The 21647-nt window shown below is 36.7% G+C and overlaps 2 protein-coding genes across 2 annotated transcripts in view; one reads left to right on the plus strand and one right to left on the minus strand.

The window, feature by feature from the left end:
- CFAP91 (cilia and flagella associated protein 91) overlaps positions 1–21647 on the plus strand; it is a 514242-nt gene that overhangs the window by 359020 nt on the left and 133575 nt on the right. The window lies entirely within an intron of this gene.
- Positions 624–21641, minus strand: RABL3 (RAB, member of RAS oncogene family like 3). Its single transcript, XM_070741915.1, has 8 exons — positions 21437–21641; positions 18918–19009; positions 17150–17279; positions 12759–12873; positions 11629–11779; positions 8248–8319; positions 4056–4094; positions 624–2684 (listed from the first exon to the last, which is right to left on the minus strand). The coding sequence occupies exons 1-8, from the start codon at positions 21480–21482 to the stop codon at positions 2619–2621; spliced, it is 711 nt and encodes a 236-aa protein (XP_070598016.1). The 5' UTR covers positions 21483–21641; the 3' UTR covers positions 624–2618.

Raw genomic sequence — 21647 nt, forward strand, 5'->3', positions numbered from 1 at the left:
CTCCAAACTTGACTGCAAAAAATACGACTTCAGCAACAGAGTAATCAACACCTGGAATGCACTACCTTCTTCTGTGGTTTCTACTCCTAACCCCAAAACATTTAACCTTAGACTATCTGCAGTTGACCTCTCCCCATTTCTAAGAGAAATGAGGGGTGTGCATAAGCGCACCACTGTGCCTACCGTCCCTGTCCTATTGTCTTCTTTTGTTACTTTTTATCATTATTTATCTAACATTTTATTTGTACAAATTATCACCCTATAATTGTTTGACAAAATAAATAAATAAATAAATAAAATAAAATAAACTCTGGCGTCTGAACCCTAAAGTTGAAGGAAGAGCTAGAATTAGATTATATTTGCCATTGGTTTACGTATTAACTGAAAAATTTACACTAGATAAAAAGAGTTATGGGTTTGATTTTGTTAAAAATGAATTGGAAATCTTACGGTGTGGTAAGTGATGAACATATTATTGGTAAGATTTATAAAATGTTATTGAATTTGGAAAGCTAACATGTAAAAAATTGTATGATTCAGTGGGCAAGGAACTGGATATAATGCAGTGCTTAACAGTGGGAAAATATGTAGATGAAAGGTTTAAAATTCACACAAAACTATAATTTAAAACAAACAATTTATATTGCTGGTATCCAACACTAGGTAAGTTATCTGAAATATATAAAGGTATTACAACTGAATATTGGAAATGTAAACGTAAAGAAGGGTCCTTTTATCATCTATGGCAGACATGTGATAAAGCAAAAGAATTCTGGAGTAGGAGTCATATTTTAATACAAAAAATTCTTAAAATGAAGATAAATATGAAACCAGAAACTTTTCTTTTCACTTTAATGGAACAAGACTCAGGGGGGGGGGGGGGGGGAGAAACTGGAACTTTGATTTTATGTATGTTGACAGCAGCAAGACTACTGTATGCACAAAAATGGAAGGACACTTTAATTCCCATCATGGATGAATGGCTACAGATTTTGATGGAATTGGCAGAGATGGTTAAATTGACTATTTTGATCAAAGAAAAGAAGTACTTTTGTTGCTACATGGAGATTGCTTCTGGACTTTGTGCTTGGAGTGGGAAAAAAAGAGATTTTGATTTTGCGTTTTACTGATTAGATTGATTCATTGTTATAAAAATCTATGGGCAAGCTCTAATAGAATGTGAAATATTTTACACCCCTAAAATATACATACATTTTCAGACACTTCTAGATGGAGGGCATGCTTTGATTGTGTCAAAATGCTACCACTGAGCTCCCCAGGAATCAGATGCAGACCACTGGTTTAAATAATAAAGGGGTTTCCTATGTACAAGGAATTATTTACAGGTAAAGTCAAATGAAACTAAAAGTCTCTAAATGGCGTTGCTGGAATGAGCAGAAAGTTGTATCAGCTGGCTAGAGAGAGAGATAAGCACAGCAGTAATTACCCAGCTGGAATAATGTTCAGAAGCAGATATATACAGAAGTAAGCTTGAAGTCTAGAACTCTTCTGGACTGCCAAAAATGTGTTGTTTTAAAACATAAGCCGAATTAACTTGAAACTATATGCTAGAATGAAACACGTTGTTCTCTACAGCGAAGCATGGCATGACTCACTCTTAAATACCTTGAGGGCATGGCCCATTAGTCAGCAGTGCTACTCATGAGTAAACCTCCTCCTACCAAGGCAGTCACGCCTGCAGGCTGCCCTGCGTACTCTAGCATCAAGCAGAGGCTCCTCCTCTTCTCCTGAGTCACTCATCTCAGGAAGTGCAGAAGGCCCTGGTTGTTGTTCAGACTCTGACACCATGTCTTCACTGTCAGTCTCGGGTGCCAGGAACTCGGGTACAGGATGTCTGTACCGTGCCTCCATTGTCTCTGCGTCCTCTGAGTCCATGACTAAATGTGCAAGACGTGAGCAAACTACAACAGCATACTATAAAAAAACAGGAACACAAAACATTTGTGGCCACTAATGTGTAATCCTTCACTGAGTTGTTTTCTTCTTCTCCAAATTTTCTTTGTATATTTTATCATATAATTACCTTAGAAAAAGTATGAGAAGTAGAATATACTATTAAATAGGTGTGCATGATTATTAAAGTCCTGAATAGTATCACTTATTTGCAAGCTTGTTTTGCCAATACTATTCCTTCATCTATTTATTCAACTTCTATGCCGCCCAATCCCAAAGGACTCAGGTTTGGGCTCATGTTTGAGCCATTATTATTCATAGATATGTTTAAGTCAGAGATCCCTTAGCTCTGATTGCTATTAATTATATAGCACCAGCTGGAATAAATGGGAATGCTGTTAGTATAATTGTTGTAGAATCACTTTCCTAGCCATCCACTCACCAGTGATTTGTTATTTGTTAACAGCAAATAAATAATAATGAAGAAAAATATAACATGACAGCATACTCCACAACAAAGCTAGGTACTCATTATGTTTCTCAAATAGTGAATTGAAGCTTCTTTCTATATAAATCTGGGAATATACAGTTCCATACACTCTGTGATTGGGATAGGATCCAATTTTGCTTAGCACCAGAACGCTGCATTCAACACAGGGTAATTCATTTCATTTTCCATGCTCTACAGATGGCACACCATAGGATCAGTCATAGTGAAAATTCTTTACAAAGCCACTTCCCATTCTCTTTTTTTCTGAGAAGCTCGGAATCTGTGGATGAATAAAATTGTCTATATTAGGATTCACAATAATGGTTATTAAAATGCTATATTAAAATTAGGCATTTAGAAATTATTAAAGAAACAAAGCACTCCTCTGGTTTTACTCTTTAAGTATCCACAGTTTTAAGAGCTTCCTGTAGTACTTCTGGACATATGTTTGCATGAAACAGTATTACAAATTTTAAAACCCCAATCAATCAAAAGAGAGAGAATTAGCTGTTGGGAAAAGTAGTATATGAAACACATTTGCAACCTCTGATTGCCTGGAGTACATAGGAACAATCATAGAGAAGGCCCTTGTCTATGTGGCCACTAATTGGCAATCTAGCAACGACAGCAGAGGTGCCAAATTCAATTTGGCATGCCCAACGTGGTCATGGCTAACTGAGTGTGGCCTGATGGCATGGCTAGCTTGATGTTGCTCATATGGGTGGTGCCTGTGTGGCCGAGTGGGATTGGAGACAGAAATTAGGGGTCTCTGGTGGATGGGGCTCCAGTAGCCCAATCCAGGACCCCATGTGCATCACTCAGTCTCTTGCTCTGTTGCGGTGGTGAGCAAAAAGCGGCTTGGCAGCCATGTGGGATCCTGGATGGGGTTTCTGTAGCCTCCTTTTGGAGGGCCAGCTGCGGAGTCCCTACTTCCGGACACCTGAAAGGCTGGAGATGCTGGTGTGGGCATGGCGCTTAACTTCAACCTGGTGGCATCCATGCCAGGATGGGGTAGGACGGGCCAAGGCAATGTCTGTACGCTGGGATGGGGTGGGCCGGGCCTGTGTGTGCATGCACCTGCCTCCTGTGCACACGTGCATGCGCCTGCTGTGATGGGGTGGGATGGGCTTATGTGTGTATACACCCACCGCCTCCTGTGTGCACGCACGCACGCCAGGATGGTGTGGGACAGGCCTAAGTGACATGGACCAGCCCCTTAAAGTTTCCAAGATGGCCACGTGGGCTGTCTCTGACATCACTGAGGGCTGTATCTGGCCACAGACCTTGAGTTTGAAACCATAGCATGGAAAATGTTTTTGCTACCAAAGATCATAAATGCTTACAATCTAAATACTTTTTGCAGTAACTGCAGTGTCTTAACCTACTTCAAGATCTACATACAGTGAATTGCTTTAAATTAAGTTTAGAAGTTACAAATGCAAGGATTAAGCACACCTGATTCCTGACAAAGCAAACCCACTGAACAGAGGCCAGTTGCACCTCCACAGAGAAAGTGGGGACCTCTTCCTTTTTACGTAATCCAATGAAATTATAAGCCAGTGCATAGTACAATGAAGCTTGCATTTAAAAGATTTTAAGCATCAACTCAACTCATGTTATTTGTAAAATAAAAAGGGGAAAGGACATATACCTGATTACCATCTCGTATATAGTATCTCTTTTCTATAACCTAAAAAAACAATAAAAAAGAAAAGTTATTAAATGTAACCCATCCAGGATACTGTGTCATGCAGGAAACTTTCAAAAACCGGGTTTGTGCAGGTTGGAGACAAGAACAATGTCCCCTGAGAACTCTGTGGAAATGGCAGATGCTGGAGGCATGGGGGAGGAAGTGGGTAATTTAGAAGTATAAATGGCTGGAAATAAAACAGAGAGGCACAGCCCAACAGCCATTTTCACTTCTACAGCAGCACCAAAAACACCCTGGTAAACTTTTATCTTTCCCCACTAGGAATAGGGAAACATCTAACAGCAGTTCATGGCTGATGTGCCTAGAAAGCATCACTTAACAATCAAAACTGCTAAACCTTGGTGCTGAAGGGTTGTAAAATTTAGGACAAGGAGAAAATTACCTATGTTTCGCTGCACAATGGAGAGAGCAGCTTGCCCTGATATTTAAGAAAGACATGGATGATTAAATCTTACCAGAAGAGGAAAAAGTGCAGGAGAGAAGAATAAATTTTTATAGAAATTGATAGAAACTACAATTAAAGACACAGTAAGAAGAAACCTATAGAATAAGATGCATAGTAAATAAGGTTTGGAAATGAACTTGTCCAGTATGGATAAATTCACAGGAAATCCAAACTCTAAAATGTACAATAACATTTAGAAATAGAACTAAAGAGAGATACTCTTGTTTTCTTTTAAACATTATTTTTATATAACAAATACGCCCTGCAACAAAGAGATACCAAACTTCACTTTTTATCTATAGTCTGTACTATTTCTCAAAAAGACCCTGTGACAGTTAAATAAGGGTCATTTCTCGTCTTAATTTGGTTCATAATTTTGGGAACATTTGTTTTTCAAGCCTTTTCTCAAGTCTTAGTGTTTTCTGTTAACATGCTTCCTTGTGATACAATTACAATCATCATCATGTGTAGTTCTGCATAATGAAATGCACATTATATTGCAGTATAGTTTAGCATTATGGAACCTTTACAGCCAATCTTCATAATGAAGACTATAAGGAATATGAATGAATGCTTAGACTGTCAGTTAAAGAACCTGTTATAATAAGAGACCAGATATGTGGTTTCTGTGTATAAAAGAATAACAAGATTACCATATACAGTAGAAATGTTCATTGGGTCACATGGTAATGCCAAAAGATCCTCATGCCGATTAGCTAACACAAAAGATGATTGGAAATTCACAAGCCTTGGGGCCAGTACAAGAGCTAAAAATGTTTTCTGAAATGAAGTATATTCAATCTGGAACACTGTTATCAGAGGTGGATTCCTCCCAGTTCAGACCGGTTTGCCCGCACTGATAGGAAACCGCTGGTGATGTCATGATGATATCACGGAAGTGGATCGGTCGGTGCCAGTTCATGGGTACTGCTATCTTTTTAAAAGAATTTCCCCCTCCAGGAATTTTTTTCCTACTGTGAATACACAGAAGGAGAGTTTCCATCACTACGCATGAGTCACCATCTTGTTTTTTGCTTTTTTGTTGTTTTGGGAATTTGGGGGGGATTTTTTTTTACTGCATATGTGCAGAAGCCGGGTTTCTGGAATTTTTGGCTTTGGGGTGGTGGTGGTTCAGATATATTTTTTGCACTGCATGGTCACACAGCGTTGAAGGAAGTGAACTGGCAGCGAGTTAGAGCCCACCCCATATGGGTATATATAAATGTGAAGCACCCATTGTATATTGACTGAAAAGGGTTAGGGAAAGGTTTAGGGAAAAGGGTTGGCAAAGCAATGCCCTGAGCCAGATGAGATAAGATGGATCAATAATAAGGGCACAAAGTTCACCAGCATGATGCATACATAGCAGTAACTGGCAAAAGAAAAATACTTTCAATGTAAGCAAACATTAAGAATGGCCCCAAGTACCTTAAAAGTCAACTAAGAAAGTACTAAAATGTTCCAAGAAAAAACTATCTCAGAAATGGGGCAATACATGTTAAATTTAACAAAAAAATATTGAAACCAAACAGGAAGAAATGTTGACAAATTCTGAGTAGACGAATGAATAGTAAAAAAGCAACAACAAACTTGCATTGTTGGCCTTTTAAAGAAAGCGGAAAGAGACATTTGAGAAAAAAACCATTTAGAATTAAAAGAATGGAGAACAGGTTTTTGAGAGGCATCAAGGCTTCTTGTTCAAGTAGGTGTCATAAGATAGGCTTCCAGGCTATCAGACACATATCCATAAATCTTGGGACAGGAAACTTTTGTGAAGGGGGAGATGAGCAAAATGCCATTTGCCCTCAAGAGTACCACCAAAGAATCCTGAGCATGCACTGATTTGATAGTATCAGGAGTCCTGGAGAAATGAAACAATGCAAAGCAATATTTAGCAATGTGTAACACCTAAATGTTCAGATGTCACAGTTGGCATTTTAGTGCAGAATATCTTACTTTGACTGCTTGAAAGTTCTGGTATCGTTGTTTCTTTTTCTAAGATGCTGAGAAAGTATGTGCACATTCAGGCATTAACAGAATAGTGATGAGTCCACAGCATACAGATCAGATCCTCAAATTTAATAGGTTCTTTACAAGTAGTCCTTGATTTACAATCACAATTGAGCTCAAAATTTCTGTTGCTAAGCGAGATATTTGTTAAATTAATTTCTCATTTTATGCCCTTTCTTTTCATGATTGTTAAATGAACCACTGTAATTGTTAAGTTAATAATATAGTTATTAAATTCATCTGACTTCCTCACTGATGTTTGTCAGAAAGTCGCAAAAGGTGATCACATGACCCAGGAAGCTGCATCTGTCATAAATATGCACCAATTGCTAAGTGTGAATTTTAATCACATGACCACAGGGATGTTGCAGTGGGCATAAGTGTAAAAAATCAGTAGTAAGTTACTTTTTTCAGCGCCATTGTAACTTCGTACAATCTCTAAATGAACTGTTGAAAGTCAAGGATTCCCTGTATTAACAAGAAAAGGAATTTTCTTCATCCCTTTTGTTCAATATTTTTTCTTGAAATGGAAATTACTCTTGTCTTAGATTATTTTTAGTGATGGTGACAAACTAGACAGACTCTTTTGGCTCTTACTGAGTAAAAATGCTTTATTATCAAAATAGATTTAAAATAAATTAAGTGCTGACATAAACAGGAATGTGATTTTATTTGTTATACTTTTAAATCTTATCTTTTTATAATCGTAGGAGTTGGTTCTTCTTTATTCTAGAGTCAAACCTTAGAGGCTGACTGTCTAAAGGAAGCATGATGAAAACATACAGTAGCTACAGATACAACAATAATCTTAATAACAGCTGATCTTATTAATAATAGGCAATTAAACACATTCTAAATGGAGGTAGTTTTGCTTTTACATAAGCTGAATAGTCCTGTTTTTTTCTTTGCCACTAAAATGAACATAACCACCAGAATCTAGGTTATGCTTTTGATGTCATTTCTACAGCCCTGATGTTGATAAGATTTTATTTTATTTATTTATTAGATTTGTATGCCGCCCCTCTCCGTAGACTCGGGGCCGCTCACAGCAATAACAAGATGTAAGAAAGAGATTAACCAAATGCAGTTCAAGCAATCCAAGTTGAAATACTCAAGCAAAGGGCTTAACATTATTGTTAGGCAAATTCAGGTAAGCCACAAAATTGAGGGAACTGTGCCAGAACCCTACAATTTCTTCTACTTCTTCAATTGGTTACTGAACCAAGCTGCATACTCTGAGAGGTCTGTGCAAATTTTATACAACAAAGCAGGGGGTATTAAACTCAATTTCATCAGGATTATGTATGACCTCGGAAGGCCGGGTTGGGTGTGGGCAGCACGACATCACTTGTATTGGGGATGTCTGTGTCAGTCTGAGCACTGCCAGCAAAAATGGGCTCCCAAGCTCCGTTTTCAGCTGTGACGGCCTCCTGCAACCCTCTGTCAGCGAAAACAGAGCTCAGAGGGCTATGGGCGGCCCTCCCAAACTCCGTTTTTGCTGGCAGAGGCACCACAGTCCAGTCCTCCACTGTTTCGAGGTCAGCCCCATGGGCAGATCTAAGCTCTGGCTCCCAGGCCTTGAGTTTGATACCCCTGCAACAAAGCCTGTTTAATTTAGATCAGGTTGCTGAAATTTTTCATTCTGTATTCTGTCAACTAAGAAGAATAAAGGTTTACCTTGTCAAAAAATCTGCTGAGCTTGACAGCATTGGAGGAACCTGCGGCCAAGTAACGAGGACTTGTACAATCCTGAAAGACCCAAAAATCAATTTTGTCTTTAATTTCTTAATTTGCTCATTGGTGGATAGTCCCTAAAAAGTACAGAGGAGTTTTGAAGTATGTGAATCAAGCAAATGGTCAAACAATCCTGTTGCCGATAAAATGTCAGGTATTTCTCATAAAATATTTTTTCCAATATGCGGTATTCACTAAAAAAAGCAGGACTGAAGAACATAATACAAGTTTCTTTTGGGGAAGAGAGGCACCTGCAGAATATAATCTACCTGTTGCTTTCAGATAATTAGAACTTATCAGCCAGCTGTCATTAGTTCCTGAATATCTCTGATTTTTTAAAAAAAAAACAAAGGAACCTCTATGTTTCTCTAGGTGCTGTATTAAATTAACAGGACAATAGTGAATAGTTTTATAAAACTTCCATTCCTGTTTTCATTTTCACTAACAGCTCTCCACAACTAAAATATAATATTTCTTTCTTAATTCCTTTTTTACACTTAGCATTTTCATTTCATTCATACTATCCAATACAAGCTGAAGCAAAGTTTTATTTTCATATCCAATGGTAATACTCTTTCTCTCAACATAATCAGTGTTCTTTCTTTTGGCAATTTAATGTATCCTAGTGCAATCTCCCTCCCATCACTGCTGTATTGGCTACCTGGTTTTGTAAATAATTACTCAGTAGCAATCAATATAGTTATTGCCCTAGAAGATCGAAAATCTGAATCATTCATTCTAGAATTACTTGTCAAAGACAGAGCAAGTATTTATATACCACCATATTTTTTACATACTTATTTAGGCACCTGTGATGAAAGAGCATTCTTCACCCAAACAACCAATTTGGTGTGGTGGTTAAGGCTTTGGACTAGAAATTGAAAGATCCAGTTCCTAATCCACCCTCAGCCATGGAAGCTCTCTGGATGCCTTATGACAGTGTCAGTCATTCTCTGAGACAAACCTGTCACAGAGTGATGTTGCTATAGAGCAAACTAGGAGGACAGAAAGATCTGTGATACTTTTTTTCTGTTATGACTGAAAAAATAGCTTTTTGGAGAAAGGGTAGATAGGTAGATTGCTAACAGAAATTCCAGGTAACTGAATGGTAAGTACTAAACTTGAACTATGGCATTTTGTTAGTAATCTTTAGAAAGTCAAATAAATTGTTACCATCTTCCTTAAATATATAGTTCCCAACTTTGAGTTCTCTGATGCTATTAATTTACTGTTTCAGCAGTGCATAATTAGCAATAAATTAATGTTTAATTTTTAGAGTAAAAATTAATATAAACCTGTAAACAAACCTGCAATAACTACATCAATATCAATTTAGTTAACATTTTTATTGTGCTTGCCTTCCCACAAAGAAGCTGAAATGGTATACTAAATAAATAGCAACCTTTAATTGCTATTTAACTATTTAACAAACAATAAAAGGACAGGTTTTGACAGCGAGACCTAAGTTGTAAATGTGTTGAAGCAAAGTTCACTTGGCTAAAGGAATCTGGGTGACTGTTATGCCTGGATCCCCTTTTTGTGTATCTCCAGTGTGGTTAGAGTATACTGATCTCATATATCGAACAACATTCTGTACAAAGTAAAGATGGTCTTGACAAAACTCATTCAGTGGAAATTGTGCTACAGCTTAAGGTTTTCAAGATTTGGATTTCTCAATCCTGGCATACAGCTATAAATATGTTGGGAAAAACTATTTCCTGACTAAAGGAATAAAATCAGTTCTGAGTTATGAAGGCCTTCTGGGCTAGTTATCTACTTTCATCCTCTCCATGTTAAATCTTGCATAATACACAGAGGAAATGGAGGAAAGATGCAGAGGGATCCTTGGGCTCTTTTGAAGTTCAAGATATCTGATGCTATGGCTCCCTCTGTCGGCAACTGGAAGACAAACTGGCTCAGCTTATAGCTAGCTGGAAAATACAAATCTACTTAATGGGACTGAAAACATTGTGGTGATCTCATAACAATCTATGAAGGAAGAATCCATTCATATTGTAAGATATAGCAATAGCAATAGCACTTAGACTGATACACTGCTTTACAACCCTCTCTAAGTGGTTTACAGAGTCAGCATATTGCTTCCAATAATTTGGGTCCTCCATTTATCAATTTCAGAAGAATGGAAGACTGAGTCAATCTTGATGAGAATCTGGATCTTTCCATTCCTAGGTAGTGAGATTTGAACTGCCAATTGCAGGCAACTGGCAAACAGCAGAAATAGCCTGCAGTACTTCACTCTAACCACTGCATCACCATGGCATATAGACTCTGGATGGTTTTTTTTTTTGAAGAATTTGAGGCTTTGGTCATTCCAGTATTCTTAAGGCTTCCTCATGAAAGATTGGGGCTCAATTCTACTTAGGTATAAAAAATAAGCTTGGGCTGTATTGTGCTTTGTCAAGGACAAAAACGGTAGTACATATTAGAGGCCTGAATTCAAGATTCAAAAATTTATACTGTGTTTGTAGTCTGTTGTCGTTCAGAAACCTTGAAACATCTAACCAGGCAATCACACACCAAAAAAATTTATTTTGGTGGTGTTTAGGATATGCACTGACACCTCTCAAATGAATTTCTAGCATCTAGGACTTTCATCATCTGAAGGACTATTTCAGATGCAAATTTAACTTTATTATGATGCTCCATTTTCATAACTTTATGTACGAGAAAGAGTGCTTCCTATGGGTAAATTCTATAAGATGGAACATGAATTGAGTCAATGGATATTTTGGGCGGCAGGCCAGGACTGTTTGTTTGGCACATGAGATATTGATCTTAGGTCATACATCTTTTGAGCCAGTCAGGACTTGTTTTAGAGTCAGAATATCTCTGAAATTCTCATTCCTTTTAGATTACACCAAGAAAATTCTTGAGAACTATTCTGCTGGTGGAATTAAGTTTTATGCTTTGATTTTTAGCAGATGATTGATCTAAATCTGGAAATGCTTTTCTGTTGCAACTTGGAGGAAAATATAAATGCTTATGTCCTGAAATTCTATGGCATAGCTATAGGCAACTGTGAAGCACCAAGAATCTATGAGGAGAGGAATTTGCAATGGATAAACAGACTTAAATCATCATTCTTTACAAATTGGGAAGCATCAAAAAACTGGCAGGAAATTTGCTGTGTGGAGTTAGGGGCTCCATAAAATTCTTTGATGCTGTTTGCAAGGGGAAAAAATAGCTTAAGGGTTACATTATCCAGTGATAATGGAAAATGAACAGGGTTTATTTCAGTGAAATGACTATTCATGGCCAACAATAGCATTAATCCAAGCTGACAAAATAAAAGATAACACAAACCAGATTGATTTCTTCTGCACTGAAATCCTCAACCAGAAAAGCAGTTCTGCTTAAGACTTCATTGCGTTTTGTCTCTGGGATTTGATCTAATTTTGTTCCTATGACAAGCAGTGGAATCTGGTTATCAGCAAACTGTTCCCGATCATAGTCTCTGTGAAAGAAAGTAAGATACAAAGTAGTTTAAAAAGTATTGCAGATGGCACACTAGTTACATTTTCCCAAATATACTCCTCTGCCACAGTCATGTTATCAAGATTTATTCTTCTTGAGGAATGCAATCTCATCTTTAAGATGCTTCACCCCAATCCCTGAGTACAAAAGTATTTCCATCATGTCTGGATTTAATTTCAGGATGGTGATCAAGCATGAAAAGTATAAACTAAGGAAGGTGACAGCTGCAGCAGCACTCTTCAAATTAGCACAGAACGTATTTTATTGAAGTGTAAAGGAATTTTATACCAGATAGGAACCTCAATCTATTTTAAATTGTTTATTACATATTTTCCCTGCTTAAGATCTCTTACATCATCATAATACAAAAACAAAAAGATCTAGGATGGATATGGCAAATGGTAAGTAGAGATAATATACATATAGAAGGCACGTTCATGAAAATCGACTGTCAGGCCTTCGAGCTTGGGGGTTGTGCACCTGCGTGGGGGCAGGGCATTGCATTATTGATGTATTTATCCCAAAGGTGTTTTAAAAAGGCAAATGGATTTTGTTTTTTCCTCAAAGACATTTCACTTCTCATCCAAGAAGCTTCATTAGATCTGACTGAAAGTTGGGGAATTGAATAACACCCCTAGGACCACCATGACTTGGATAATTGAGAGTTTCCATAAACAATGTATTTTTCCTATTCTACTTTGTAAAGTTGAGTATATTTAGATATATTTTTGTTATTAAAACTCAGCCACTGCTACTCCTTATGTATGAAACACATATTATGACTTTCACACAGGCTTTAAGGACAGATTTCTAAAGAGAATATTGCTAGAGGAGATGGACCTTCTTTTTGCTGACAGAAAAGAGCCTACCCATTTTCCAAATCTTACAATGTGATCCTTCCATCTAATTCACATGGTTATCACAATAATAGTGAATGGCTGTAAATTCTACCTACTTACCCATTTGTCACCAGGACACTAGATGGAGTCACATCTTTGTTGAGAGCTTCCAAAGACCATCGATACAAGTTTTGAGAGGATTTTTTGTTGGTTAAATCATGCACTAAAATGATTCCTAAGTAAGAAAATATTTTTTAATTTTTTCCTAAAATTACCAAAACATAGTGAAAGACATAGCATTTATTAGAAACAAAGCCAGGTCTCAAAAGAGCACAAAAATGAGAGTACTGTATTTATTCAACCTCTCATTAAGGACAGAATCAGAATGAAAGCTAACCAAGTTTAGAAGTAAACTATTGTAGAAGACAATTAGAAAAGCCACTTTTGCCTAATAAACAAGGTTATAAAATAAATTATGATGCGTTATAATGCAATTATGTAGGATTTATTCTGGAATATTATAAAAATGAAAGAATAGTTTTTAAAACTTTGATCAAATAAATAATAGCAACAATTAATTTTCCTTCCCCATGTTTTGTTTTGATTTTTTAGTTTAAGACTGAGGGACTCTCCTTAATTCTACTTTTATAATCCTCAATAACAGAAATTCTCAAAATGAGGTACTGTATTCTGTAGCAGTCTGCACTTGCTATTAATCTCCTTGTTCCCATCACCCATCTCCTCCCAACTAATGACTGTAATTTGTAACTTTGTTGCTTGTATCCTTACAATTTATATTGACTGGTTCCTAATATTATTTGATTGCTTACTTGTACCCAGCTATCATTAAGTGTTGTATCTTATGATTATTGACAAATTTATCTTTTATTTTATTTACACTGACAGCATATGCACCAAGACAAATTCCTTGTGTGTCCAATCATACTAGGCCAACAAAATATTCTATTCCATTCCATTCTATTCTATTCTATTCAAAAGCATTAAAAAAGTAAGCTATGTAATTCAATGTAAAAAACTTCAGAGAAAACAGTACCACATACAAGCAAAAATCGCAATTCAAAGTAAAATAAAAATCTACAATAACATGTCTGGACCAGAGAATTTTACCACTACTAGAATTTTACTAAATGTGGGATCTAACTTATGATAGATTTCAGCAATTTATTTTCAAAGAAATAAAAGGTACAGAAATAAAAGAAACAAAGAAAGATAGATAATAGGAAAAAAAGAATAATCTTTTCCAAATTAAGGTGGGAGGAATACATCTAGCTGGAAATTCCAGATAAAGAGAAGACCACATTGCATCACTGAAGACGGGACTGGACACATATATGCCTGAATGGGTTTCAGTTGAAAATAAGGTATCAGAACCCAGAAGCTCATTCACAAAGTAGAAAACAAGCAAAGGAACAGCGCAGATAATGGGAAACAGACCTTCTTGTGGCTGGGGGGGTGGAGGGCAAATGCCATGCATAAGTCTAACAGAACCAACACTGATTTTCCCATTACCAATGGTCCACATTAATGCTGACTTGGTAGAATAACCTATGTGAAACCCAGATTAAAATGAGTCAGTGAATTTAACTGATAAGCAGTGAAGAAGCTGGAAGAGAATAACTACATCAATAATATCAGATGAAAAAGAATGAATGAAAATGAAACAAACCGAACCAGCAGGAGAGAGAGAGAGAAAGGATAGGTATATTTTTGGGTGTCTGGAAAAAATGCTGCCATAAGTGAACCATTAATAGCATACTTAAAAATGACAGAAAAATGTCATTTTGTCAAAAATGTTGAAAAGAAGGGAAAGAGAAAGTAATACAGGCAGATTTTGTAACTATTTTAGTTGCCATTGCTTCAATAACTAGAAAAAAATAAATAAAAACTAGAGGCAGAACAATTTGCAGCATCAGAAGTAGCACATAAGCCCTGCATACAGATGGATAACTGGAGCATCTTGATTTCAGACAAAAAAAGTTCTCAAATGTAAATAGCAGAGATGACAATAAAAAGACCCCAACGTAGTAAAAAAATATAATGTGGATTTGGCTTGAGCTGAAATTAGATTCTGGTTATTTTGCTAGGCTTGTTCCAAAAATATAAAAAATTAGTAAGAGCAGATGGCTCCATTGTACACTTCTATTTGAGTTTATGTATGTTATTTGGAACTTTCTGTAAATCCAGCCAGGGATAAAAGTTCTTTTTCAAAGGTTAGAACCGATGTTGACATAGAATGGATCAAGCTATTAACGAATTTGGAAACCTACCTTGAAGAGAAATATTTAAAATGAAGTTGTTAGATTATTAATGGCTCCACTGAATAAAGCACAAAATGCAAGGTGCAAATCCTTAGCCCAAATTAAATCAAGAATATTACCAGGGAATGAACAAGGGGGAATCTCTAACCTCTTTAAATCAGAAGAAATTAACAGTGACTAAACATCCTTACCAAATCAGAGAAAATATCAGAATCAGGGAAATCTTCGGGCAATAATAAGATACAGACAGTCCTTAATTACTGACTGCAATTGAGAATGGCAACTACTCAGAAACCATGTGGTTGTAAAGGGAAACATCACATGACCGCACCTGACACATCGGTTCCAACTGACATTAAATGAATCACCATGGTTCAGTGCAACATCACATGACTGCCATTTGTGACTTCCTGCCAGCATGCCATTCATTTTGCTTGTTGGAAGCTGTGTGTGAAGGTTGCAAATTATCACAAGACTGTGGACCCCTGCAACTGTCATAAGTACATGCTAGTTGCTATCAGAGGTGGGCTGCTAAGGTGGAACGGTGACGTGTGCTCACCCCCGTGGCTCTCAGTGCTAGCGCAGTCCAGCGCAATTATGCTACTGTACTACATGCGTGGAAGCAAAAAACTGCACGTAAAACAGGGTGCACCTGCGTCTCTGTGTGCGATTTTTCTACTTGCACAGGCCATGCAACTGAGTCATGATCACATAACCACAAAAATATTGTGATAGCCACAAGTTTGAGAACTGGTCATAAATCTTAGAAACATAGAAACATAGAAGTCTGACAGCAGAAAAAGACCTCATGGTCCATCTAGTCTGCCCTTATACTATTTTCTGTATTTTATCTTAGGATGGATATATGTTTATCCCAGGCATGTTTAAATTCAGTTACTGTGGATTTATCTACCACGTCTGCTGGAAGTTTGTTCCAAGGATCTACTACTCTTTCAGTAAAATAATATTTTCTCATGTTGCTTTTGATCTTTTTTTCAGCACTATTATAATTCTGAACAGTTGCTGAATAAGCAGTTGCTATTTGGATTTTCAAATGTTTTTATGTATCATTTATAACCCCTTAAAAGTTTTACCAAATTATAATTTAATGTGATAAAAATGGAAATTCCTAATTTCATGAGGAATAAATGAACCAACTTCATTCAACTGCAACTGAATTTAAATTACCGTATTTTTTGGAATATAAGACACATCTTTTTACCCCCAAAAAGAGACCCTGTGGCCTCTGCCTCCCAGCAATTTATCTCCTTGCAAGAACAGAACAGAACCAATTAAGCCAAGCAACCTATTATCAGCTTCCCGACCCTCAGCTGATTTGAGGCTTGCACCAATGCAAGCTAAGTCTCAACTTAATCAAATTGGTCAGATAGAATAAGTAATTGATTAGATACAAGAAGTATTTGCACCATCCTACATTGTATTATTCTGTAAGGCAGTGTTTCCCAACCTTGGCAACTTGAAGATATTTGGACTTCAACTCCCAGAATTCTGGGAGTTGAAGTCCAGATATCTTCAAGTTGCCAAGGTTGGGAAACACTGCTGTAAGGCATGCTGGGCAATGAAATTCAAGACTGGCAGAAAGAAAGAAAAGACACTGAGCCAAAAAATTGACCCATGATTAGCATACATTATGCATCACTTGTGCAGAAACACAAACTAAAAAAATAATACTGAAATACTGGATTATACTTGAAATATGGTTATAAGATCTATACATGGAATTGCACAAAACCTCGGGGTGATCATCAATGGGCGGGTTTGATAACAATTCACAAGTATATGTAGCTAAAGATTAAGACATCTGATAGGAATAGATGGTATTCTACTTTGAAACTAGTATCATTTATCCATTATTTCATAATTTCATGAATATAAAGAATGGCCCATTAATCTTTAAGGTACATGTGGCAATAATACAGATACAGAATATACAGTATACCAGTTCATAAATTGTCTTCAGGCAAGATGGGTGGCATGTAAATTGAATAAAATAAATGTAAATGAATAAATACATTTAATCCATTGCAAACTAGAATATACTGGTTTTCAAATAAAAATTATGAATAATAAATATACCCAGAAACCTGTTCAGGAAAAAAGCAATCTGTTCTTTAATATAAAATTCTTGTTTGCAATATTTACGGAACATGGTCTACATAAATCAAACCAAGTTTTATAGAATGTAACAGATCTTAAAAATGCATCCATTACCGTTAACTGAATTGTAGAACATAAGACGTGTGCTTTTCACACTACTAGCACTGCCTACAGAACCACCAACATCCCATAATTCGATGAAATAGATCTTTTCCTCTGGAGTTCCTTCTTTGTAGTCATGAATCTGGCAACAAAAAACCACATGGCATAAATAAATTTAAAATAACAATAAACTAAAACCAGCATTCCACTGCATAATGAAATATCTCTGTAGAACATAGTAAATGTGGGCTAAGGAAATAACTAGTTAGGTTCAGCAATGAGTTTCTAAGAATGCAGTTTCTTTGGCCTACGCATGCTATACAGTAGCTTCCCCCCCCCAAATGGTAATGAAGGTGAAATATTCCTTAATGAGAAAAGCAGATCGAGAAATATTTCTTAATGAGAAAAGCAGAAAATAAGCACTTTCCTGGATATACTTGCTGTGTTGTATTTACTTATTCTGATGAAAAGATCCAAACATGTTTTTTATGGAGAATGAATTACCTGCATTTAGCTTTTATGTGGGAAGAGAATGTATACAAAATACCTGGGGCATCTATCAATATAGGAGTGTGAGATGTATGTACACACAAAACATACACACAGACATACTGTATAGGCTGCATAAATCATTTGGAGGAAATCATTTAATTTTGCAGTCCTTTTATTACCAATTTTGGTGAAAAAAGGTTTTTGCATTGGCATCCTTCAGTCTCAAAATACCATGAAAAAAAGTTAATTGCACAGATATACATATGAAGATGATCTGCAAGAGCCCTCAAAGCAGCTACATTAAATCTTCAGGTGGATGCAATCACTATGATATCTGTTAAGAGCTAGTTACAATTTACAATTTACTCAAATGCACAGTTACCCAAATAGTTCACATAGATATAATTAATTTTTGCATTTATTTAATACTACAGATAAATTAAAAATACTGTGTCAAAATATAATAAGCAAAGAATACACTACAAAAAACCTTGTATCACAGACATAATTTACCGTAATGATCATTTTTCCCCCTGTTCTTGCTGTCTCTAGAACTCTATTCGACAATTAGCTTTGCAACTTTTATGTTTTCTGGTCAGAGAATGCTTCAAAAAGAAGCCTGGTTAGCAGCTATTCATTATTTACCCCAAGAGTAATTTTGTTTTATGCTGATTGGCAGCCAATCAGCATAAAACATCATTTTTCAAATAATTACCTGACCACTGAATACCAGAACTATAATGAGGATCACAGAATCACATATATTTGCCAAAATCTCTTTGGCCAATATTTTTCTACTTTTATTCAATTCTTATCCCACTAACTTTATATACAGTACATGTACATCTCTTTTACTAATTCTATTGCATATTGTTGCAAACCTGCAGAAGAAAACAGAATATCAGTTATAGAAAACACTTGCAAGTCAATGAATATTTAAATATTCCATCATATTTTAAATTTAAAGGGGCCTGGGATAAAAATATTTCCATCATCCAACAATAATTAAAATAATAATAAACAAAAAAGTAAAAAGAACCTGAAAGCGTAGACTTGATGGACCATTAGGTCTTTTTCTGTTGTCCATTTTCTGTTTCTATATTGCTTTCTTTCTCACCTTCACTTCTGCCCATGTTAGAGTTACCAATTATGGTAGTGCTCATCAACTAAGAGATAATCTTACACTGCAATTAAGCTTTACCTCTACAGTTAAATGTCATTAATTTTCTGTGTGCAAAATATATTATTTCAAAGACAATATCACAAATTATCAGGTGTTTCCACATACACGGACATCAACGGAGCAGCCCACAGTCCAAGATGGATTTCCCAGCATCTGATTGTGACATAATAGGTGAACAAGTGATGATTTCCCCACACCTGAAACAAAGTAATAAAATAAACCCTCAAAATTAACAAACATTTCTTCTGTCATTTTAATTTTGCTATTTAATTGAAATGAAATAGGAACAAACCACCCTACATAGCTCTTATAGTGTCTCCTACTTGAACAGGAAGTTGGACTAAAAGACCTCCAAGGTCCCTTCCAACTATGTCATTCTATGTTTTATGTAACAAGTACAAAAATTAAATTCAGTATTGTTCAAGTTGGATTTTCCAAAAAAAGATAAGCCTAGATTGTTTGTCTTGTAACTTTTAATCATTGGAATCTCATCTTCCATGGTTGACATATTTATTAATAGCATTAGAGGATTATGTCATAACTGATGGCAGCCTGTAGGTAACTTGGCTTATCTTGAATAAATCTAAATAAATTTGGTTGTTAATCCTTGGACAAATCAAAGATCTGTGGTAGGGGTACTGGGAAGGGGATGCGGTAGCAGTGGCTGGAACTGCTGCCCAGAAGTTATTTGCACTTTGTCAGTTCAAGCCTGGCTCCATAAAATGAAATTAACTCCCATTCCTCGATCCCTATCTCCTGCCCAACCAGCAGTTCAAGAGCATGCAATATTGTGAGTAGATAAATGGGTACTACTTCAGTGGGAAAAAACTAGCTGCATCCATGTATGCGGAAAACAGAAGCCAGCACTGGACCAGGCCAGACATGAGGAATCGTGACACCAGGTGAGGCGAGGCAAGAGCAGCAGAAGTGTCTGGAGGAGCCAGTAACCAGAGTGCCATTGGTTAATTGATGCAAAGCTACTTCACCCCCTACAATGCTTCAAGGATAGATGAGCATCAAACAGAATGAACTACCAATTTAGCTGTCAGGACTGCTTTGTGTCTAGTATGTGTAGATTTCCCTGCCATTGTATGCCACACAGAAATAAATAAACAGCTAAGTAAAAATATGGCCTGTGTTTGTACTCTATTCTCTTTGTTGTTTTGTTATACACAGGTATAGAATGACGTATGAAACAAATTACAATAGGATATCATACATTTTATTTTGATTAATGAGTTCAAGTGAAGGTTAAATAGCCATCCATTGGAAATGCTTTAATCTATATTCTTGTACTGAGCAGGTCAGATTCAGTGATATAAATGTCTCTTTCCAATTCTGGAATTCTATTGCACCCAGAAATAGCTTAAGAGTTCTGTACCTCCTAAAAATGGGGGTGGGGGGAGGCAAGAGTACTATAATTAATTAAATTATATGTCCCTCATCTTGCTTGAAGGTGACTCTAAGAGGCTTAACAATAATTAAAACACCATTTAAAAATTTTAAACAATAGTCTTATAACTCTTGATTTAAAAGGGGAAGACGGGAATAAACTGCACACGGGGAGAGCTGGGGAGCTTATTTTACTTAGTCCTGGGATCGACAAACCCAGGCGCCTGGTCGCCAGTGGCGCCTAGAAAATGTTGTCTGGCGCCTAGAAAATGTTGCCTGCTGTACTGTATGTATTCTAAAATATCAAAATATAATATTTATTATCTTTAAAAGTAAAATGTTGTTTATAACGTTTGTAATGTTTTTTTTGTTAAATTAAAAACCAAGTTTGCTTAAAAAAAATTCTGGCTCCTAAATTTTTTGGCTGGCTCCTAGATTCTGAACAACTTTGTCGACCCCTGACTTAGTCTATTAACCTACTGCAGAATGACACGCACCAATAGGTATTGCAAACACAAGTATACGCAAAAAGGGGTTTGTATGAAGGGGTAATGTTTCTGCAACTGCACCTCTGTAGTTCGAGAAACAAACAGGTTAACTAAGTGCTTTCGTAGAGACATTTTTGAAACACTTATATACCATCGAGTGCCATGGCCTCATTTACATACTCAGCACAGCATAACTTTAATTAATTTAATTTAATTCATTTTAATTTATTTGATTTATATGCCGTCCAATCCCATGGATTCAGATCTAAAACTCTGACTGCACTTAAAACAGTTGAGACAGGAAATAGAACGTGGCTGCGTTAAATCAATGTTTCCCAACCTTGGCAACTTAAAGATATTTGGACTTCAACTCCCAGAATTCTGGGAGTTGAAGTCCAAATATCTTCAAGTTGCCAAGGTTGGGAAACATTGATTTAACGCAGCCACGTTCTATTCGCTGGCTGGGGAATTCTGGGAGTTGAAGTCCAAATATCTTCAAGTTGCCAAGATTGGGAAACACTGCGTTAAATAACCAGTTTCTAGAAGTCAGGGGAAAAACAGCTACACTGTTTCTTGTTCTGTTTTCTGAAGAAACCATTTTAAGAAGGAAAGGAATTCCAAATGTCAAGACAATTTGGGAGTCCTGCTATAATTGTTTCTCCCCCTGGTCATATAGAGCGGCAGAGCGTGGTTCTTCTTCGTGGAGGACGGCTGCGGTCGCTCCTCACGCCCTCATCCACTCACCTGAATCCCCCAGAACAAGCACCTTCACCCTTTCTAAGGCAGCCATTTTTTCTCTCTCTTCAGGGCAAGTCTCTGAAGCAGCTACCGACGAGGGGCCACCTCTCCGCTTTCCGTCTTCCTAAAGCAGACCAATCAGAAATCGATTCCTTGCAAGCCTAATCTTCTATTGGCTGATCACACACACTTTTTTATTCCAATTGGCCCCAAGAGC

The sequence above is a fragment of the Erythrolamprus reginae genome, chromosome 2 (assembly GCF_031021105.1).
Source record: "Erythrolamprus reginae isolate rEryReg1 chromosome 2, rEryReg1.hap1, whole genome shotgun sequence".
In the NCBI taxonomy this organism is placed as follows: Eukaryota; Metazoa; Chordata; class Lepidosauria; order Squamata; family Dipsadidae; genus Erythrolamprus; species Erythrolamprus reginae.